The 22,027-nt window shown below is 40.1% G+C and overlaps 1 protein-coding gene across 1 annotated transcript in view; it reads left to right on the top strand.

Annotated features, from left to right (window-relative positions):
* Positions 1–22,027, top strand: part of CDC73 (cell division cycle 73) — a 92,544-nt gene that overhangs the window by 54,538 nt on the left and 15,979 nt on the right. The window contains exons 11-13 of the mRNA XM_021064289.1: positions 14,214–14,271; positions 20,746–20,781; positions 21,352–21,439. Of these exons, the coding sequence (XP_020919948.1) occupies positions 14,214–14,271; positions 20,746–20,781; positions 21,352–21,439 (182 nt within the window). The remainder of the gene's footprint in view (positions 1–14,213; positions 14,272–20,745; positions 20,782–21,351; positions 21,440–22,027) is intronic.

Raw genomic sequence — 22,027 nt, 5'->3', positions numbered from 1 at the left:
CTGCCGCGGAGTGCTTTACGGCCTCAGGGTGTGATACAGCCGCTTTTTTTTTTCTTTTGAACTCTTGGGTGGTTGGTTTCTAGGGTTCTTGAAGGCAGCAGAGCTTTATTTTTAAGCACTTTTTAACATCAGCATTTACGTTTCATTTTTCCTTTTCTTTACAATTACATGTGTGGTGGAATGCAGCACGGCGGTGTGTTGGACCTGGCACACTTGGCTGGGGTCTTCTCCGTGGGTAATGAGGGTTTTACTAACCATGTTTATTTGGCCCGATATTTTTTCAGGGTGGTTCAGTAATTTGTCATCAAGCACATTTTTAGTAAGCCCTGGATACTCAACTCTGAAATATGTGTAATGGTTTGTCTCTTGGGCACCTTGCTGCTTGTTTTCTGCAGAGGACTGGAGCACTGGCTTTTTTTTTTTTTTTTTAAACAACCTGAATTAGTTTTTTCTCTGAGACTTTAGGGACACAAAGTCATAGAAATTTACTGTTTTGGAACTGAAGCTGTATGTTTGTAATCATGTATTTTTCATCTCAGCCATCTTCCTCAGTAATGTGTGTTGTTGCAAATATAATTTATGTTTTCTCTCATTTTTAATTTTTTTGTCCTAACCGTATTTTTTAGTGTAGCTGATGAGATGTGTTTTGTAGTTTTAGGAATCTTAAGACTGTTTCTAGGAGTATATGTAACTCTCCTAGAAATGTTAGAAGGAACATGAAGACGTGTAAATGGGAAACCTAAGGCCTGGGCTTTGACTTCTAGTTGAGTGTGAAGGAGATACTCAAACCCAAGTTTCTTGGCATTTAGTTCCTAAGTGCACCATGCCCCCCCCAATTAAATTTAGGTGTCAGAGTAATGCCAAATAGCTTATGAAAATAACTTATTTTATAAACATATAAGTGGATTTTAGTAGATTATTGTTTATCAATAATTCCTGACATAGGATTTGACTCTGCAAGTAGCAGCAGTGACCAAATTCATATTGCGTGCTAAGCCTACTTGAGCCGTTACACAAATGATTTTTTTTTCTCATAATGGTTTTATTATTATAATACCCATTTTAAAGATGAGGAACTAGTGTCTGTTTGTTTTAATGGCCGCACCATGACATACGGAAGTTTCTGGGCCAAGGACTGAATCTGAGCCTCAGCTGTGACAACGCCCGATCCTTTAACCCACTGCACCTGAGCTGTTGCAATCGGATTTTTAACGCACTACTCCAGGAACTAGTGTTCAGAGTTGTAAAATAATTATTCCAAATATCAGATCATTAGTGATGAGAAAGAGTCCAGCTGAGAATTAAAGCAAAATAATCTAAATCCTTATGCTCTATTCTTATTAATCATTATGCTACATGGCACTGCTGGAGAAACTGGGGGAATTTTTTCCTGTTACTAGCATAGTATACTCAGAAATCATTCATATGAGTATAAATGGATGTTAACATTTTCAGTTTATTTACTTGTTTGACAAATATATATCTGATTCAGCTACTACATGCCAGCCAACATTTGTAGTTAGGCCCAGCTTATGAAATGTTAGAGATACCAAGATGGTTTAGATACATTCCCTGCCCTTTCTCCAGAAAGGATAAAACACTTATTTTTGGCTTTTCTTTTAATTGGACTCTTTTTTTGATGCCCTACTGGATTTCTTATGGATCTTTTTTTTGCGGGGGGCGTGGGTGGGGAGTAGGATTGAACCCATGCCATGGCAGAGCAAGGACCCAAGCCGCTGCAGCAGCAATGCCAGATTCTTAACCCCCTGTACCTCAGGGGAGCTCCTCATGGATCTTGATTCTTAAGAGAACTCAGTGGGTGACCTGCTGCCTCACCTGCTGCTTGGTGGTTCCCTGTGGTAGTAGGTGGAGACCCTGAATTCACAGTGCACTGGTTTTTCAAGTGTGCTCACCATGGGGCAGGTGTTGATATAGCAAACGAGACTCCCCAAAGCTGACCAAAAGGTGCCCGTGTATTTAATCAGCATTTACTTTAAACTTTAGGTGCAACCGCGTTCTGCTTCTTGTTGAGCTGGTTAGGAACTTCACATAACATACAGATAAACAGCAGACAGAAGATAAAAGTTCCTCTAGTGACTTTTTCTAGCAACCTGCATGTTTCTAGCCCAGAGAAACTGTAAAAATCTTACGACAGGCAAGCTTGTAGAAACTCTTGCTTTAGTCTGGTTTCTTTTAACATCTGAATTCTTTGGTTAAACCTCCTCAGTAAATGTGACAGGTTTCTTTGTCATACTCAGCAAACTGGCAGCTATTTTGTTAAGTTTTATAGCTATCAATGTCTTGTAACTTTTTCTTGCCTGGGTCTGCTTTTTAATTTTATAATACATCCTCGGTGGGAAACTGGGTGGCTGTTACTCTGTGTCTTGTGGCCAGGATTGTCCAGGGGGTTTCAGGCTTTTCCTGGGCACGTCTAGAATATCCCTCAGGCAGTCAGAATTTAGACAGGGATTTGTTAGGCCGCCTAATAACCCTTAGTTGCTTCTGGGTGCAGAAATAGTTGTTACTTTTTAATGCATGTGATTAATAGCTCTTGAGTGGTTACTCTGTAGATTTGTTCCTTGTGTGCTAGTAAAGACAGTAATTTCTTTATACTCCAGTGAGCCGTCTACTGCGGTGGGAAGTAGTCCTCTGCTCCCAGAGGTAGAGCACTTGGTGAGCGCTGCCTCGCAGCGGAGGCTCACTGGCTCTTCACCCGGGTGCAGAAACTCAGCGGAGCGTCCTCGCTGGGAAGGAGGCGCAGGACGGAGTGAGGGGGGCGGAGGCTCCGCCCCCGGAGGACTGAGCAGGTAGCCTGGAGCCAGGTGGGGAGGAAGACGGGAATCGGGCTTTGCCTGCACCATCTCCACATGGGGAGGAAGACGGGAATCGGGCTTTGCCTGCACCGTCTCCACCCCAGTGTGCGCTTTGGTCGGACCGGCTGATCCCTAAGTGCAGGTCGTTTCTCCCACCTGAAGAACTAGCTGTGTTTTCTTCCAGTGCTGCAGAAAAATCCTAATGTTTGGGTCAGGCGTAATTTCCAACATAGTCCTCTGAAAAATTCCACTTGACGCAGTTACTTAGACAGCAGCTTTAGTTTTATTGAGATCAATCAGCAATTTATTTAGCAAACCAGTATTTGCTTGGACGTATTTATCTCTTGACTTTTGACTTCAAATCAGGTGACATCTATTTCACTACGTAGAAGTTCCTGCAAATGGCTTGTTTTTGGCTGTTTATTATTCGTAATTTTCCCTTTTTGGAAAAAATACTGTGTTTATTAATACTTTGACTTTTCCTTTGAAGTCAGTAGATGATTTATGAGCCGGTTCTACTTGTCTTTGAACTCACAGAGTGGGAATTAGCTGATTGCAAATTAGCAATCTCAGAATGACCACAAGTGTCAGTGTTTGCCTGCCTTATTCTTTCCCTTCAGTTTTCACAAACTTGTGCAGCAGCTGCTCACATTGTTTAGGAATTTCTTTTGACTGGAAAGCAGAACAAAATTTAAGTGTCTTTCAAAACTAACTGCAAACACCTTTATCTGTTTTAATTCAGACAAACTATTATTGATCCTAGGGGAAAAAGAAAGCATCTAAAATCAGTAGTAATTTTGCAAAGTACTTCCTGTAACAAGCAGATTTTGCAGTAAAATGAGTCACTTGACTTTGTGGCTTCCTCATGCATAGAAGAGTTGTTTGATCATAGTATTGTGTCTAAAAAAAAGGTACGTATCTTAACTAAAAAAAAAAAATGGTAACCATCATCTGACAGCATAGGGTTGCCACTAACTTTCAACTTCTAAAAAAATACACTGTTGGAGTTCCCACGGTGAAGGATCCAGTGTTGTTTCTGTAGCAGCTTGGGTTGCTGTTGAGGCACGGGTTCGAGCCCTGGCCCGGCACATTGGGTTAAGGATTTGGCGTTGCTGCAGCTGCAGTTCAGATTTGATCCCTGGTCCAGTAACTTTGATATGCTGCAGGTGCGGCCAAAACAAACAAACAAACAAACAAACCCCTCCAATATCTGTCAAGTGCAATAAAACAAGTTATGTTTGTATGTTTCTCAGTAGCATAGCTATTTCATTTTAGCACAGATCACCCAGAATTTTTCCGTTGTTATTTGGCATGCACAGGATACTCTTGGTTAAGAGTATTCTGGGCTTCTGGGAGGGTGGTACTGGGCCTGATTCTGCTTTCCTAGGAGGTATTCTAGAAGTTGGGGGGGAAAGTGTTTTGAGTGACAAAATAATTGAAGCACATCTAGTGAGAGCAGCCAAGGAAGGTAGTTTGTAGTGTGTGGGACAATTTTAGAAAATAATAAAGACCAGTCCTTTGATGCAGGACTTGTGAATGTCTCATTGGGGTGTGTGTGTGTGTGTGTGTGTGTGTGTGTGCGTGTGTGTGCGGGTGTGCGTGCGCGCGCGTGCATCCTTATAATTAAATGGTTTCCATTAAAAATTTATATACATAGGTTAGTTATATTACCTTTGGTGTTTCATTTTAGATTATCAGAGGGACCAGTGTAAGATATTTCTTACATGAAGGGGGTGTGTTGAGTTTGGTAAGCGTTGTGAAGCCTACTTGTCAGTTTCTTTAAATTTTTTCAGGCCTCTTACTCCCAACTCCCTGCTCCTCAGCACATTGTAGCACTTAAAGATTGTAACAGTATTAATTCATTGCAAAGTACAACAATTCAGATAGATGTAATACTTAAAAAAAAAAAAAAACGGGTATGTATGGGTGGCTGGGTCACTTTGCTGTATGACAGAGGCTGAAGGACCGTCGTAAATCAACTATACTTTCATAAAAGTTGATTAAAAATACGTACGGGGCATAGGAGGTTTGGTACATCCTTAGGAACTGAGAGATCATAATAAAGCCAGCAGAGCAACTGGAAGTAAGTACTAGTTATTTACGTTTTTTCCCTCTGGGTACAGATTGTCGTCTTCAGTTCACTGTGGTGTCACCCGGTTTCACCATTTCCATCTATCCACTGGTAGTTACTTTTGGGTTACATTTAATCCTTTGAATTCCGTATTTCTAGTATTTTTATCCCCTTTTCATAAAGAAGAAGAGGCCTCACATATGACACAGTTGCTGAGGTTTAGTCACCTGAAATTAAAAGTGAAAATTTATGTATTTCAGTTTGTACCCTCCATTTTTAGTATCTCTTTGATCACTTTTCACGTATTGACTCTGTTCCTTTGTCATAAGTATCCTCTTAGTACTTTATCTGACTTCACAGAATACGGGTGTATTAACACCTTGGGAATTTATAGCGTTGCAGCATGAAGATTGCTGTTTTAGTGCATGTGGTTTCAAATAGTTAAGTCGGTACAGCTGGTGATTTGTGTTAGCTTCCTTAGTCAGTTTCTTCAGTCAGTAAGCACTGAATAATTTTTTTAAAGTTTATCGTATTGGTAATTCTCTTTCTACCTATATTGCCAGTAGCTTTAAGTCTTTGATTCCCCAAACAACCAATTTAATTCCAAACATAGAACCTTTGATAGAGGGAGCTGGGCAGGAGAATGTTTTTATTCACATGAAACAAAAGAAGAACACATTTGTAAGCTCTGGAGCAAAACTAGAAGTGTACGGGTTTGAACAAACCCATATTGAATTAGGTCTTCAAACTTAATCAGTTAATTGAGCACTTGAGGTTGGGCTGTAATGGAGTTGTTGCTGGTGAAAAGGTATTACTTACCGTAGGATAATGGCATTTCAGAGCGGAGTTGGACCTTCGATGTCATCGAGAAATCTGCTTTCCTCCTTTTACAAGCAAGGTAACTAAGACCCTGAGAAGTTGTGATTTTTCTCAAAGGTCCACTCTTAACGTGGCAGAGCCCAAGCTAGAATGTTGAGCTGAAGACTTGTAAATCACGTGTTTGGTTTTTGTCTTTTTTTTGCACTGCTTTGCTGTGTCTCTAGTTACATCAGTTTATTTGTTTCGAGTCCTTGGACCCACGAGCTGCAGAGATGACCCTGTAGACCTCCCACTTTACCTGTGTCCCCCTGCCACGAGGAAAGCAATCCTGCCCGTTTTCCGTGAGAAAGGTAATGCTCTTATCAGACCTCAGGGAGACATAGGAAAGAATCGTTCCCTTGTGCCAGAAGCTATGTGATCGTCACAGACTTTGGTGTTCACGGAGCTCAGCACACACGCTTTGGTTGGTTTCTCCTTGCGGTTCTGTGGTTAGCATTTCATCCCCATTCACATGAACGTCGTTTTTAAATCTCTAGATAAGACCGTTTTAAAAATCTCACGTTTTCCCAGTACGAAAGAATACCAAAACTCTTTAAAGATTTTGTGTTCTGGAGTTCCCTGGTGTTGAAGTAGGTTAAGGATCTGGTGTAATCATTGCTATGGTTTGGGTCGTTGATGTGGTGTGTGTTTGATTTCTGGCCCTGGAACTCTGTATACCACAAAAAAAGATTTTATGTTCTGTCTCACTCTCTTTTCCTCTCCTTTGGTCCATATTTTCATTGCTGTACATAAAAAAATCAGTTGGATGGATGGATAGTAGGTAGGTAGGTAGATAGCAATTAGCACTTGTAATTAGGGAGACTGCAGAGTCCCGGGATTTGCAGCTGGTGAGCTGGTGACCCCTGGAAGCTGCTGTATAGCTCCAGTCTGAACCTGAAAGACTGAGAACTAGGAGGGTCTCTGGTGTAAGCTGCATTCTGGGACTGAGCCATAAGGCAGGAAAATACAGATGTTCTAGCTTGACGACAGCCTGGCAGAGTGAATTCTCTTCTACCCGCTCCCAACTTTTTTTCCTGGTCTTTTTTGGGTCGTACTCATGGCATATGGAGGTTGCCAGGCTAGGGGTCAGGTTGGAGCTGTAGTGCCGGCGTATGCCACAGGCACAGCAATGTGGGATCTGAGCCACGTCAGCGACCTACACCACAGCTCACGGCAACGCCGGCTCCTTAACCCACTGAATGAGGCCAGGGATCGAACCCCGCGTCCTCATGGGTCCTGGTTGGGTTTGTTAACCACTGAGCCACGGCGGGAGCTCCTGCCTTCGTGTTCTCTCTCTTCAGTCCTTCAGTAGATTGCATGAGGCCAACCCCACTGGGGAGGACAGTCTGCTTTCCTCAGTCTGATGATTCACGTGTTCGTCTCAGAAATGTCCTCGGAGACACATCCAGGATGGTGTTTTAACCACATGTCTGGGGTATTAATCCTTTATCAAGTACATGATGTGCACATATTTTCTCCGATTCTTTGGGTTGTCTTCACTCTGTGGATAGTGTCCTTTGCTGCAGAAAAGCTTTTAATTTTGATGAAGTCCAGTTTATGTTTTCCTTTTGCTTTCTGTTTTGTATACGATGTAAGGTAATGGGCTTAACAGCTTCATTCTTTTGCATGGGACTGTCCAGTTTTCCCAGCACCAGTTATTGAAAAGATTGTCCTTTCTCCATTGCCTGCTTTTAGCTCCGTTGTCCAAAATCAGTTTGCCATGTATGTTGTTTTGGAGCTGTCTTGTTCTGTTGATCTTTAGTTCTGTCTTTATGCCATGCTATGGTGTTTTAATTACTATAGTTTTGTAGTAAGTTTTGAAATCCAGAGGTTTGAGTTCTCCAACTTTGTTCTTTTTTTTTTTCCAAGATTAGTTTGGCTATTTGGGGTTCTTTGAGATTCTATATGAATTCTAGGTTGTTTTTTTTTTTCTTTCTGCAAAAACACCTTTGGAATATTAATAGTGATTGCCTTGAGTTTGTAGGTTGCATTGGGTAGTATTGAAATCTCAGTACTGTTACTCCTAGCAGTCCATGAACACGGGTGCCTTTCCATTTACAGCCTTAATTTCTTTCAGCACCATTTTGTAGCTTTCATTCTACAGATTTTCTTTGCTTCTTGGTTATATTTATTTCCGAGTATTTGATTCTTTTTAATGCCATTACGAGTGGAATAATTTTCTTAATTTCTTCTTAAGATTGGTAATTGGTAGTGTATAGAAACAGTGGATTTTTGTGTATTGATTTTGTGTCCTGCAGTTTTTCTCAAATAGTTTATTAGTTGTGGCAGGGTTATCCCCCACCCCCAGCCCCCAGATCCTTTCCCATGGAATCTTAAGGTTTTCTACATGTAAATCTTGCCATCTGAAAACTGATAATTGCGTCACTTCCTTTCAAATTTAGATGCCTTTTAGTTCTTTTTTGACTAACTACTCTGGCTAGAATTTCAGACGCTTTGTTGAAAAAAGGTAAGGGGAGTGGATGTCGTTCTTGATCTTAGGGGAACATTTCCATCTTTCATCATCGTGCATGGTCTTAGCTTGTGGGCTTTTCACATATGTAGCCTTTATGATGTTGAGGAAGTTTCCTTCCTTTCCTGGTGTGTCGAAGTTTTTTTATTTTTGTTTATTGTTATTATTATTTTTTTGGTCTTTTTGTCTTTTCTAGGGCCACACCCGGGCTATATGGAGGTTCCCAGGCTAGGGGTCTAATCGGAGCTGTAGCCACCAGCCTACGCCACAGCCACGGCAACGCGGGATCCGGGCCGCATCTGCGACCTACGCCACAGCTCAGAGCAGGGCCAGGGATCGAACTCTCATTCTCATGGTTCCTAGTCAGATTCGTTAACCACTGAGCCACGATGAGAACTCCGGTTTTTTATTTTTAAATCATGGAATGATGTTGACTTTTGTCAGATGCTTTTTCTGCGTTTATTCAGGTGATCATGAAGCTATTTTCCCTTCTTTCTGTTATCGTGATTTTACAATGATCGATTTCCATGTATTGAGCCATCCTTGCATTCTAGGAATAAATCCCATTTGGTCATGGTGTATAATTATTTTAATATGGAGTTGAATTTGGTTTGCTAGTTCTTATCCTTATGTAGAGAATGTTTCTCTATGGAAAGAAGATGGTTGAACAGTTACTAGTCTCTCTTTATTTTAATTTTTATCTTTTTGGTCTTTCTGTCCTTTTATGGCCACACCCACGGCATATGAGATTCCTAGGCTAGGGATGAAATTGGAACTGTAGCTGCCAGCTTACACCATAGCCACAGCAGCACGGGATCCGAGCTGCACCTGTGACCTACACCACAGCTCATGGCAATGCTGGATCCTTAACCCACCAAGCGAGGCCAGGGATTGAACCTGCATCCTTTGTGGATGCTAGTTGGGTCCGCTCACTGCTGAGCCACGACAGGAACTCCAGTCTCTATTTTAGTCAGTGAACTGGACAGACAGGCATATAGACACATAGACACTTTTATAGGCAAATATACGCATATGTACATTATACATGGTTAAATACATATGTAGTATGTTTCTAATTTTTAGACTTTTATTCATTCATTCATTCATTCATTCGTACATTCGCTGGCCTCCTCCATTAGACTGCAGGTCTCAAAGGACAGGAAACACTTTACTCTTGATTGTGCTCTTCTTTGATACTCTGAATATATGCGGAATGAATAAACACACTTTGTTTAATCTCAGTAATCTTTTATGTTATTTTTACCATTTTCGTTTAATAGATTAAAACAGTTTAGCCAGTGTAACAGTAGTGAAATAGTAACGGTAAGGCAACTGGGTTTGTTTTAACTAATTACTTAATAAAAGGGCATTGGAAATGCGATGAGATAGTCCCCAAATTCAAGTAATTTGTGGTCTGGTTGAGAGACTTAGATATATTATAAGACTTACATATATTAGCGTAATGAGACATTTGATAGGTGCTTGGTATTTACCCAGCATACCTCATTTTATTGTGCTTCACTCCGTGGGACCTTGCAGGTAGTGCATGTTTTTCTCAGTGGAAGGTTTGTGGCAGGTCTGCATTATCGGAGGACGGTTAGTGTTTTTGAGCAATAAGGTATTTTTTAACTAAGGTACGTACATTTTCCAAAGTCACGATGTTATCGTACATGTCACAGACTGCAATACAGTGTAAACGTGACTTTTGTATGCACTAGGCAACCAAAAAATCTGAGTGACTCACCTGACTGCGGTATTAGCTTCATTGTGGTAGTGTGGTAACACCCTGCAGCAGCTCGGAGGTGTGCCTGTAGAGATGCACTACAGTGTATTTTAGAAATGTCACCTGTTTTCGCGGTTGGCAAACCTTGTAAACATAGGCCTCCAGGTTGTGACAAGTCTGAAAAAAACAAATTGTACTTAGAATTTGTGTCGGAGTGTTTTGTTCCTAAAATTTTTAGTGTTTTTCAGCCTCACTATGGTTTGCTCAGAATTGCAGTTTCCTTTTTCTACATAGTTTTACTAAAGTATTTTTTTTAGACACTCACTCAATGTACTTAAAAATTCATTTGCTTAAAAAAAATCCTAATATTTGGGAATTCTAAATATCAAATCCAGATTTCATGGGAATACGTTACATTTTTAAAAGACAAAAGCATGCGAGCCTTACAATTAGTATTTATTCACTTTTTAAAATGTATTACTTTTGCTGTCATAAATACAATAGTCAAAAAGGTAGATTATAAACTCCTGGAATCTGCGTATATATTCTGTATGTTTTTTTTCATTAAGAATTTTCACTGTTTCCTGTAAACAGCATTTTTCAAAATTAAGTATAGTATATTTTTTATGTTGATATTTGTTACAAATAAAAATTTTTGATGATATTTTATATTAGGTCATTAATTTCTACTTGTTCAAGCAGCAAATACCAGTATTCTCTCCCCTAACACCAGAAGATTTTAGATTATCTCACTTGCTAAAAGAAGGCAAGGAGGGATTATAAACAGTTTGTCTTGGTATGTTTTGCAGATATGATTCTCTCACAATTTCCCCTATCTCTTTTATAGCAGTTACTTCTCTTCTAGAATGCCTCGAGTCTTGGTGAAATTGTAATGATTCCAACTTTTCAAGAGAAAGCAGACTTTCCTCTCCAGTTAGCACAACTTGTCAGCTTTTTTAGTTGTTTTTGTGCTGATACCTTTCTTTTCCCAGCTGGGCAGTGTTTTCCTCCCAATCCAGATAGCTTTGCAAGTGTAGAACTGTCAGTCTACTCCATATTACTGCCAATTACTTCTTTTTCTTAATGTATGCCAGACAGAGCTCTGTGTGTAGCCTTTGAAAAACTACTTTACTTCTTCCTCTTCCTCTTTAGAATAAAGGGTGCTGGCCTTGGATTATATGATGTCTGAGGTCCTTTATGAAATGACTTCCCCAAATTTATTTCAAAATAACGCAGATCAGAGTAGAATGAGCTTTTAGCTCTTAGTGTTAGCTGAAGAGTCCTAGAAGTGGCCGTAAACTAATGATATGATTAGCGAAGGTCGTCCAGGTTATCATTTCAGGAGCTCACAGCCCACCGGAGTATCATAGATGTGTGTGTGTGTGTGTGTGTGTTTACCAACTCTGAAATTAAGCAAATTAATAACTTAGGCAACTCAAAATTTGCAGTGACTCTGAGAGGACGGAATTACATAAAACTATTCTGGTTGCAATAAACAGATCCTTCTCAACTAATTAAGACAAAAAAGTGCTTGTGTGGGGTGCATGGAATAAGATGAGAGATGTTAATGGCTCTTAAAATCAGGAAGAGTTAGAGAGGAAAGTAGGTCTTACCGGCCACGAGAACTAGATAGGTGTTCTGAGGGATGTTGTATTTTGCTTCTTTTCCTGCATGCTAATAACCTCATTATGTCCTTCTCCATGAGTCAAGAGGTACGATTATCTGTGACTTTAGATTTACCTTCTTCTAGCTATTTAATAGCTCCAATTTATAAAACAAGCATCAGAGACAAACTCTTGATAGACCTAGCTTTGGGCATGTCTTCCCCAGTGACCGGGCGTGAGAAGCTTACTGCCAAAATGGAATCATCGGGAATGGAAAAGGGTCGTCAAGCAAAGATTGCTTACTTGGCAAACAGAAAAATGCCCACTGTTGGTATTTTCAAGGGTCTAGTTTTGAATTTATTCAGAAGTAGACACAAGTACTCGAGAGTTCGAATTTGTGGCAGAAAAGACTTCTTCCCATTTTGCGGAGATAGGTTTAAACGTCCCTTTTGCTGACGAGGCTGTGAGAGCCATACTCTTGGTTAATGTAGAGTAGGTATGTTTTAGTAGTCAGGTGGGTCGGTTTTGGTTTGGATAATTCTCTTCACACACACATGGTGCTATCTGTATTTTAGCGATTTTGGTCTAAGTCTGCTCTGTTGAGAAGACAAGGGCTCTGATTAGGATTCAGCCGGCCTTGTGGTCCGATGAGACGGGGAGCTCTGCCCCCCGTCCGCCCCTGCCGGTGCTCATTGTTCTTCCTCTGCTACTTCACCCTCACCAGTGAGTCGGTGTTGACATACGGGAATTCGTAGGGGATGGGGTTACAGCTTAATCTTGTTATCCTATTGTACAGTATATACAGTGTCTAGTTGATTCCTCTTTATAGCGGAATATGGGAGAGAAAGCTAAAAATCTCTTGGATTTCTGTGTAATGATTATCCCTCGGCTTCTGATTTTTAAAAATCTGTTAGTTCACATGAGAAACATTTGCTGCGTATCTGCTATGTTATAGGTACTGGATTTACAAAGATGAGTAAAAGCAGTTATGTCCCTTGACATGAACTTAGAGAAAAATATAAACAAAAAATTTCAACACATGAAGTTAAATGCTTAATATGTTTTCCACCTTAATAATGACTCACTTTTTTTACATTTAAAATTTTACTTGAGGAGTTCCTGTCCTGGCTCAGTGGAAACGAATCTGACTAGCATCCAGGAGGACGCAGGTTCCATCCCTGGCCTCACTCAGTGGGTTAAGGATCTGGCATTGCCGTGTGCTATGGTGTAGGTCGAAGATGAGGCTCAGATCTGGCATTGTGGCTGTGGCGTAGGCTGGTGGCTACAGCTACAATTCAACCTCTGGGAATCTCCATGTGCCGTGGGTGCGGCCCTAAAAAGACAAAAAAATCAAAAATATAAAAAAATCAAACTTTACTTGAATACAATTTACTTGCAGTAAAAGGACAAACTTAGCACATCTATGAAACCAGCATCCAAAGTGACTCAGTCTCAACCACACGAATGAATAATGAAATGCACAATAGTGAAAATACCGGAAAAGGCTGTTCTTCTGTCCTCACATGCTTTTTTTTTTTTCCTCACCCAAAGAGTTTTTGCTAGGTGCCTCTGCTGCTGCTGTTTCTTGCAGTAAAGAATGGTTTCTTTAGCATTTAAACTGAATGCCAGGAATTCCATTGTATTGAAAATGAAGTGCATTCTCTTTATTAGCACTGATTTTTATAATCATTAAAAAAAAAGGCGCTGTTGGATAGATTACTATTCCAAATGACCTTACCGTGTAAAATCTCAAATGTTAAAGAAAATGTAGTAATATTAAAATTAATATTACTTAGCGGGGTTTCTTTAGAAATATTTCTATGATTTTTATTATGGATTCTTGTAACTTTCCTGACATTTGTCAAATTTCCTTCCCTTGAGTACAACTAGAATAAAATCTTGAGCTACTAGCTGTTTTGAAATTTACACTTGCAGTTTTTCTATAAAGAAAAACGTTTTAATGAAAAATTTGGTGTGAATGTGGTTGAAGCTGTTGCGCTAAAGATAGACAACTTTTGAAGTATCTTAAGCATTTCAGAGGCTTAAGTATATAATTAAGTGTATAATTGATGTACTTCAGTACTTAGCATCTTTGCTTGATATATTACATGCTTAGTAATTAGTTGAAATTTGTTCCTCAGTTTTTAAGGTACTTTCAGCCACTCTTGAATGTAACAGATCTCATCTTTGTAAATAGGATTGTTTTCTCTGAATATTTTAAAGGCATTTGATTCGAAATATTTGTTTTTAATGCACCTGAAGTAACACTGTTCACATCATTCTAATGTGAGATTATGTATCACTTAGTCATTTTGAGACTCTTGAAGGGAAAAAAAATTGACTTAGTTTTAAAACTAGTCATGGTATGTCTGAGAATGTTAAAATTGTCACTAATTAAGCAAATCATTGAATATTTGAAAAGTATTGCGTATTTACAATAAGTACTGAAGGATAGCAATTGACGTGTATTTTCCACTGAAGTGTTCTCTCACTACCCCACAACCACATAGCCTGAAAGATACGGGGAGGGTTTCTTTTTTTAAACTCTTGGGATCCAGCATGTTCAGTGGAGTGAGTGATGGAGAGACAGAGATATGGAATTTCTTTTCAGTGATTAAATGCAAGTTTTTATTATGCAAAGGAATGTGACATAGCAATTCTTATTCTTTTAAAGGAGGGTGCATCGGCTCGTAAGACACAGACTCCTGCAGCACAACCAGTACCAAGACCAGGTAAAAATATGAAACTTTCTGTTTTTTTCTTTTATAACCACAACAGTGAAAATTTTTGATATGTATAATTCTTTGAAGGAATTGAAAATTTACTTAAAATACCTCCAAACTAGTATCATAAGAACGTCTCCTTGCGTAAATAAGTATAGTTTAAGAGTTAAAGAAAATTTTTAAGAAAATGTTTTTAAGATTTTAGAAGAATGTTTTAAGAAGCTGTTTTTATAAAAAAATAAATATTAAAAAAATAAATAAATCAACACCCGGTGTGAAGACTGATCTAAAGCAAGGTCGGTGAATTAAGGCGGGCAGATCGATTGCTATTAAGGAAGCTCTCGGTGAGAGTCATCCCGGCTGCCTTGGTAAAGTGTCGGTTTTTGTTGCTTGCTGTGTTAGGTAACCTCTGTGGCCTGAAACCATCTATGAGCAGACAGCTTATACACACTTCATGTGGGGATATTAATAAATTGATAAAGAAATAGGTTGAGAGAGAAAGAAATAATAAATTGATAAAGAAATTTATTTAATGTATTTAATGATTTAATTAATAAATTAAATCATTTATATTTAATAAATTAAATTATTAATAAATTAATAATTAAATTGATAAAGAAATAATAAAGAAATAGGTTGAGAGAAAGAAATAATAAATTGATAAAGAAATGTATTTAATGTATTTAATAATTTAATTAATAAATTTATTAAATAAATAAAGTAATAAATTAAGTAAATTAAATTGATAAAGAAATTAATAAAGAAATAGGTTGAGAAAGAAATAATAAATTGATAAAGATATAGGCTGATAGAGAAATAATAAATTGATGAATAGGTTGAGAGAGAAAGAAACAGTGAAGCCAGAAAAGAAGCAAGATTTTCCTGCACAAATGAAGGAATAGCAGTGGGAACCTTAAGGAAAAACCAGTCTTTGCACACACACACACTTATCTTCGTAAGTACGGAAGTGCAGGGGTCGATAAAAAAGCAAGAATGCTGTCATGACGTGACGTGTGGGGAGCTGAGTGTTTGAATGAAGCGGCGTGGGGTAGCATGGCCTCAGGGCTCTGAAAGCCTGTGAGAAAGAAATAGCCCACTTGGAAGGGCAGTTTTTAGGACTTAAATAAAGTGGAGGAAGGGAAAAAAATTAAAAAAAACAGCTATTTTGTATGTGTCCATCCCTCCTCAATTCCGCCTTCGAGTTCCATGATAGGGTGTGTGGATGCGATTGTCTTCTCCTATAGAAGCATAGAACCATAATTTCACTAGTCTGATAGGAGGTTTGATGTTTGGAGTTTCAGATTTCTCTGTTATTGAGCATATAAGGTTCTATAGTCATTTTTAAAAATGTGTGTTGATAAGCACAGGTGGTATTGAACTTTAGACGTAAATTCCTCTTCCTAGGACCTAAAAAGATTGATCTTTATAAATGCATATAGATAACCAACACTGTTTTCATTTCAGGTGCTTTGGGCTGTCTTTGGTGCTCATTTGTTGTATTTTGCATTTAGCATGTGCTGTTGAAAGTGACTGTGAAGATTTGAAAGGCACAGGCAGGAATTTAACTGGGTGATCTTCCTTTTCAGTCTGTTAGTGTCAGTAGTACAGGCTTGGATATCTTTTTATTTGTAGTATGATCACATACAGGCTAATTCATCAGTTATGTAGTTTTAGGTATTGAACATTTCTGGAAACATTTTAAAAGTACGGCGTTCAGAGGGTTTCACTGGGATGGTTTGTGCACGATGTCACCATGTCCCAGGTTCTGACACCTAGATCTCGACATGACTCCCTTTTCTGTTTCTTCTTCTTCTTTTTTTTTTTTTTAATGACAGTGGGTTTGTCTGAAGTTTTTGTTCAAGCTGGGGCGCATTGGGTATCATGTATTTCAGACGACAGGACCATGGGACTTTTCAGTAGAGAGGACTCTACCACAAGCTGTTGGGAGAGCATAAGGAAGAGCAATTGAATTCAACAAACGTTATTTGAATGCCTTCCATGTACTCAGTGCCAGAAACTCGGAGGAGCTAAAGGAGCTCTGATTTTCAGGAAGGAAGACGAAAGTCCAGGAGATAGGAATGGGCAGACTGAGCTGGATCCAGAGAAGACAGCCCCCGAAGTAGAGGACTATTGTGGAAGCAATGGAGTGACAGAGAATTGCTCTCCCTTGGAAGGGAGGGTGGCAGGCTGTAGTTGGTCATTTAAAGAAGATCCCGTGAGAGACTCAGAAATGGCATGAAAAGGAAAACATGACCTCCTAAAGACTAACTCTGTTTTGCGTTATGTGATAAATAATTGTCTCCAGGTCACAGTTTCTCAAACTCATTTGGCAGACAAAGGAAGGGGTGGGGATGGCCTAGCACCTGAGGAAGCTTGGTGGTTCGCACGTGCTGTGTGGTACAGTGATGTGCCTGGAGCTGGGTTCTGCCAGCTGGTTATGTGATCTTAGAAAAGGGCACAGGAGACATAAGGAGTTTGGGGTCATTTCTCCTCTTCATACTCCCCCATTCTGTTTCGATTGTCTTACCAAGGTGCACTGTTTCATAACATGACAGATATTCTGACGCCCGTCCAGCTGAGGGCTCCTCCTCTTCCACTTCCCGATCGACTCCCGTAGGTCTGCCGTCCCCACCCACCCTTCCACGAGCAAAGGACGATAACGTTTTTAGCACTCATTGGTCAGTAAGACCTGACTGGAGCGGGTGTTAGCAGTTTGTTGTCTTTATTTGTCTTGATGAGTGAATTTTCCTTTTGCAGAAATACTTATTGGACGCTGCCCGATTTTGAAGGGATATTGTGTCATACATGGCATGTGCACCGGGATTATCTTGCTAAAATTGAAAAAAATGAATGCCCAGAATGTTTCTGGCAATGAAACGTTATAGATGAGACAGCTATAACCATAGATCTGTACGGTTTGGGGTAGAGTTTGAATTATTTGGAAATAGGGGACTGAACTGCTGCTGCTTTTTTCCTTCCGTGAAGGAACTCAAGGGTGGTGCTTTATTGTTGATCATTTTTTAATTTTTTATCTGTTCTTTCATCAAATATTTATTTAGCACTAAATGTGCCAGGCATGTCCCTCGGTAAATTTAATATTTTAAAATGTTTACACTTACTCCCAACTTTGAAACCTTCATTTAGGGAACATGACTAGCGAGAGGCACATGTTTTCCACTGAATTAATAGTTCAAGCCTTTGATGAGCTGCAGTCCTGGACCTTCATGTTGGTTCCTTTGATGCCGATTAAATCCCTTGGCCCTTCCCTCTCCTTCCTGCCCCGTCTGATGCAGTCGATGCATCCTTCACTTCTCCGCTTCCACTCTTCTGTTTCGTAGGTCTTCTCTCCAGCTCTGGCTAATCTCTGTACTGCTCCCATGAGCTTGAGAGTTGGCCGTTTGTACATTTTGAAAGGATTTCTCCTGCTCTTCTGTCATCCACTTCATCACCGGGGGAGCTGATGGTTTTCAAACTCGGGTCTCCGGTTCGGGTGTTTGTTCTCACCTCTGGTGTCTTCTGTTAGCTGCTTACATTTGGATGTGCCGTAGGCATCTTAAAACGGTCTTTGTTCCCTGATGTTTTGCCCCAGTTGTTTTACGTCACATTCTTCTGCTGCTTCATGCTTAAGTGGCACCCCTGCCAACTGTTTCTTAAGTTGGAAACTCAGGAGTTATTCTTCCTTCTTCACATTTGCCTGACCCTCTCCTCTAATATCTCAATAGTTCTGTGAAACTTCTCTGTATTCCCGGTTTATCTGCTCTCTCTCTGTTTCCACCCCCCGCCCCCCAAGTCGAAACCACCACCCTTCCTCTAGACCAGTGCATCGCAGAGTATTAGTTCCTGGTCTGATGATTTTGGGTCCTAGCAAGATGCAGGTGGAAATCTGGAATACGCTGCTGCCGTGGCATCCAGGTGCACAGGCAGTCTCCCCGCAGTTGGTTGGTCTTGCATCTTACTCGGTTGGCCTTGGAAAGCTTACCGGTAAACCCTTATCTTTAACCACGCATAATTTGAGTAGCACCGCTCTAAACTTGGTGAAGTCTAACTGCGCTGCCTGCTCTCACGCCTGTCTCCACTTTGATCCCTTACCTGAATTTACTGTTTTTCCCTTACGAAAGGTGTGACGTGAAAATCAGATTGTACCACTTTCTGGCTTAAACGTTATGGGGTTTTCCATCGGTCCTTAAATACGCACATAACATTGTGTAGAAAGCCCCACATAAACCGGCTCCTGTGTATATTTTTAACCTCGTCTCCTCCGCTCTTCCTTTTGGGCCGTCGGTCTGTCTGCGCGTTTGCAGTTCCCTCAGCACAACAGTTTCTTCCTGCCTTTGGCATTTGCCTACATTCCTGCCTCTTATCTGGACTGTTCTTTCACTTCTTCTTTCCAAGTTGGCTCTGTTTCATCCTTCAAATCTCAGCCTAAATGCCATTTCCTTTGAGAGGCTTTTTCTAAGCATTCTGCCTAAAGGACACTTTAATATCCATATACATGCTTTCTGTTCCGTAATAGCCTACTCACATTTGTTTATGTGTGTTCGTTTGCCTGTTTGTTATGTCTGGCCCCCTTACTTTACTGAAAGTTCTTTGAGGGCAGGAAGTATTTCTGTTTTTAGCATTATAAAAGAACCGAGGAGAGTGCCTTGCGCATAGGCTCTGAGTAAATGTTTAAGTAAAGAATGCAGTTGAGTTTGAAATGAAGCGCAGCAGCAGTAGTTGCCTATTCTAAGCTTGTAAAGGCCGTTCGTTGCCTTTGGTGAGGGCCGCGGTCATGCTGGTGGTACTAGAAGCTGCCGTGGTTCGTAAGCACCACCTGGACCACAAGGTTCAGTAAAAGGCTAGTAAGTGCCAAGACCTGGGCAAGGACCTGACTTGCCCTTGTGTTTTTAAGACCCTTACAGCAGGGCCAAGATGGGAAACAGTGATGCCTCTTTTGTGGCGTGGACAGCCGAAGCTGCGCAGGCGTGCATTTTGGCCTCCTGCCGGGGTGATTTGCTAGGAAGCGGCAAGATGGGGGTAGAACTGAGCTTCTCTGAGTGCTGACTCTTTGCTCTCAGTCCCCCTCCATGTGGACTCAGGTCATCCGGCTCTTTCCTCCCCCTTTGAGTCGGGCTTATTCTGCTTATTCTTAGCGTGTTCATCGCAGTGCCCCTGCCTTGGTCCTCAATCCCAGTAAGTTTTACTGAACATGTAAAGGTTTGCTGTGCTAGTTTTTTACTCTGCGGGCTTTTTCTTACATTAGGTCTTCTCAGTTTTGATTTTAGTGACTCTTTTCCTAGATCCCTGAGACCACTTGGAGCTCCCTTGGCAGATAGTGATGCTTTAATTGACGGTGTCTTTATCGTTCTCACATACTCTCCTAGCAGCTCCTGTCTCCAGTTTATCCCTCTCTCTACCCGGCTTGTCCTTACTTTATCCCTCCAACAAATTCCAAGTGTTTATTAAGATTACATTATATTCCAAAGGACACTGCCTAGCTCTGTCTATGAATATGTCAGATATATCCCTGAGTCCTGTTTTTAAAAACAATTTAAGAAAGCTTTAGTGTTTTTTTTCTCAGCAAGAAGAAAGGTGAGCACACTAAAATATGTGTATGAACTTGTATTTGTATGTAAGTTTCTCTGCTCTCTGTTGAGAAGAATCATTCCACTGGGCTCCATACTATTTTACCACAATGGAATAGCTATACAAAGAGTGCAAAAGTATTAGTTAAAACGTGGCATTTTACTGCTTTTAAAATAGAATATGTTCCAAATATAGGTATGCTTTCCTTTGAAAGTGGTATCTCTAACAGCTGGTGTTGAATTAGAATTTTAAACTGTTGAATTTTTATTTATTTATCTTTTTGTGATTTTACAAAACAAGTTCTAGCAGAGCACATGGCACATAGAAGGCAGTCAATAAAAATTTATTGTGTGGATAAGTACTGAAAGTTGAACATACAGCACTTTTTATCCTGAATATATTACCCTTGAACCAGGCTGATACTACCATTATTACGCCAGCAGTTATTTTTGTATGTTATATACAGCACTTTTTATCCTAAAATGTGGTAACCTTGAACTAGGCTGATATTACCATTATTATGCCAACAGTTATTTTTGTATGTTATAAAGTCTGTTGTATATAGAAATAATGAAAATCTATGAATATTCACATTTTATAACATATATTCAAAGTTATTTATAACATGGGCAGTTCCAGAATACAGACCTTCACCTGACTCATTGCCTATTATGTTTTCTTTTGCTAATAAAAAAAGCAAAAACAATTTTAAAAAGAGAGAGAAAAAGATAAGTATTTTAGGTCTTAGTTCCCAGTAACTCCTTTTTTTTCTCCTCTGAGATGGTCAAGCACATCCCCCCCCGCCCCCAACTGCCCTCCACCCACTGTTACATGGACTCGTGCTCTGTGTTTGCATTTATTCCATTATAATCAGTTAATTCTAAAATTATTTATTTGCTTCCTTTTTCTTTCCTACAGTTTCTCAAGCCAGACCTCCCCCAAATCAGAAGAAAGGTGAGGTTCTGCATATGACTCTATACTTACTTCAAACCATAAATGTGGGAGTTCCCGTTGTGGCTTGGCCTGTTAAGAACCTGTCTAGTAACTGTGAGGATGCAGGTTCAATCCCTGGCCTCACTCAGTGGGTTAAGGATCCGGCTTTGCCTCCAGCTCCAGCCTGGGTCGCAGCCACAGCTCGGATCTGGCGTTGCTGTGGCTGTGGTGTAGGCTGGCAGCTGTAGCTCTCTCTCAACCCCTAGCCTGGGAACTTTGATAGGCTGAGGCTGAGGCCCTTAAAAGAAAAAGAAACCGGAAAAAGTTAATGTGAGTAGCTAGACTGCAGCGCCAGGGCTGATGGCATGCTTGCACGGTTACACCCAGTGTTTGTGTCTGGGATCCGTTCTGACGGGTCAGTGCTGAAGCTGTCTGAGGATGACGTATTCTGAGCGCCGCTGCTGACTTACAATAGTTTTTGGCTCGAAGGAGTTGAAGTTACACATTCACAAACTTTCTAACTGTTAAATGGGAAAGTAACTAATTTCTTTTAATAACCTGTTTGTTACTGTCAAAATTTTGTCTTTATAGGATCTCGAACACCTATTATCATAATTCCTGCAGCTACCACTTCTTTAATAACGATGCTTAACGCAAAGGACCTTCTGCAGGACCTGAAGTGAGTAATTGTTAAACCGTCCTTTTGGTAGGATCTGGAGATGTTGCTGGGAGTTAGTAGTTACTCATTTCTCGTGTGTATGTATGTGCGTGTGTGTGTAGGATTTTATTTTGTTTTCTTTTCCATTATGATCATCACGGGACATTGACTCTTAGGACCTTGTTGTTTGTCCGTTCTTGAGTCGGTATTTCTCATTTCAAGAAGACACATTGCAGCTTCAGGCCTCTATACAGGCTTTCACAGATACTCTCAAAGAAAATTTTCCAAACAGTATGTTCTTTTATGTCTGAATCCTTTAGGGAAAATTATAGAAACTCCAGCTGAAGTCTTAATAAAAAGAGCACTGTTGTATTTTAAATACGAATTTTTTGCTTTGGCTGAAGAGCTTAAAGAGGCTCTAAAACAAATTTCAGATTGTTGTTTTCTCCCTGCTTCCAAGTTCCAGATGAAGAACCAGAAAAGTCATACGACCTTATGATTATTAGATGTATGCCCTGTGGGAGAGGAGGGGGGACCATCGTTTTGTCACCTAGACATTAGTGAAAGTCAGTTGAAGACGTGAGAATGAAATCTATGTCCTTTGTTAAA

Source organism: Sus scrofa, chromosome 10, assembly GCF_000003025.6.
Source record: "Sus scrofa isolate TJ Tabasco breed Duroc chromosome 10, Sscrofa11.1, whole genome shotgun sequence".
In the NCBI taxonomy this organism is placed as follows: Eukaryota; Metazoa; Chordata; class Mammalia; order Artiodactyla; family Suidae; genus Sus; species Sus scrofa.
This window is presented reverse-complemented; position numbering and strand designations above follow the sequence as displayed.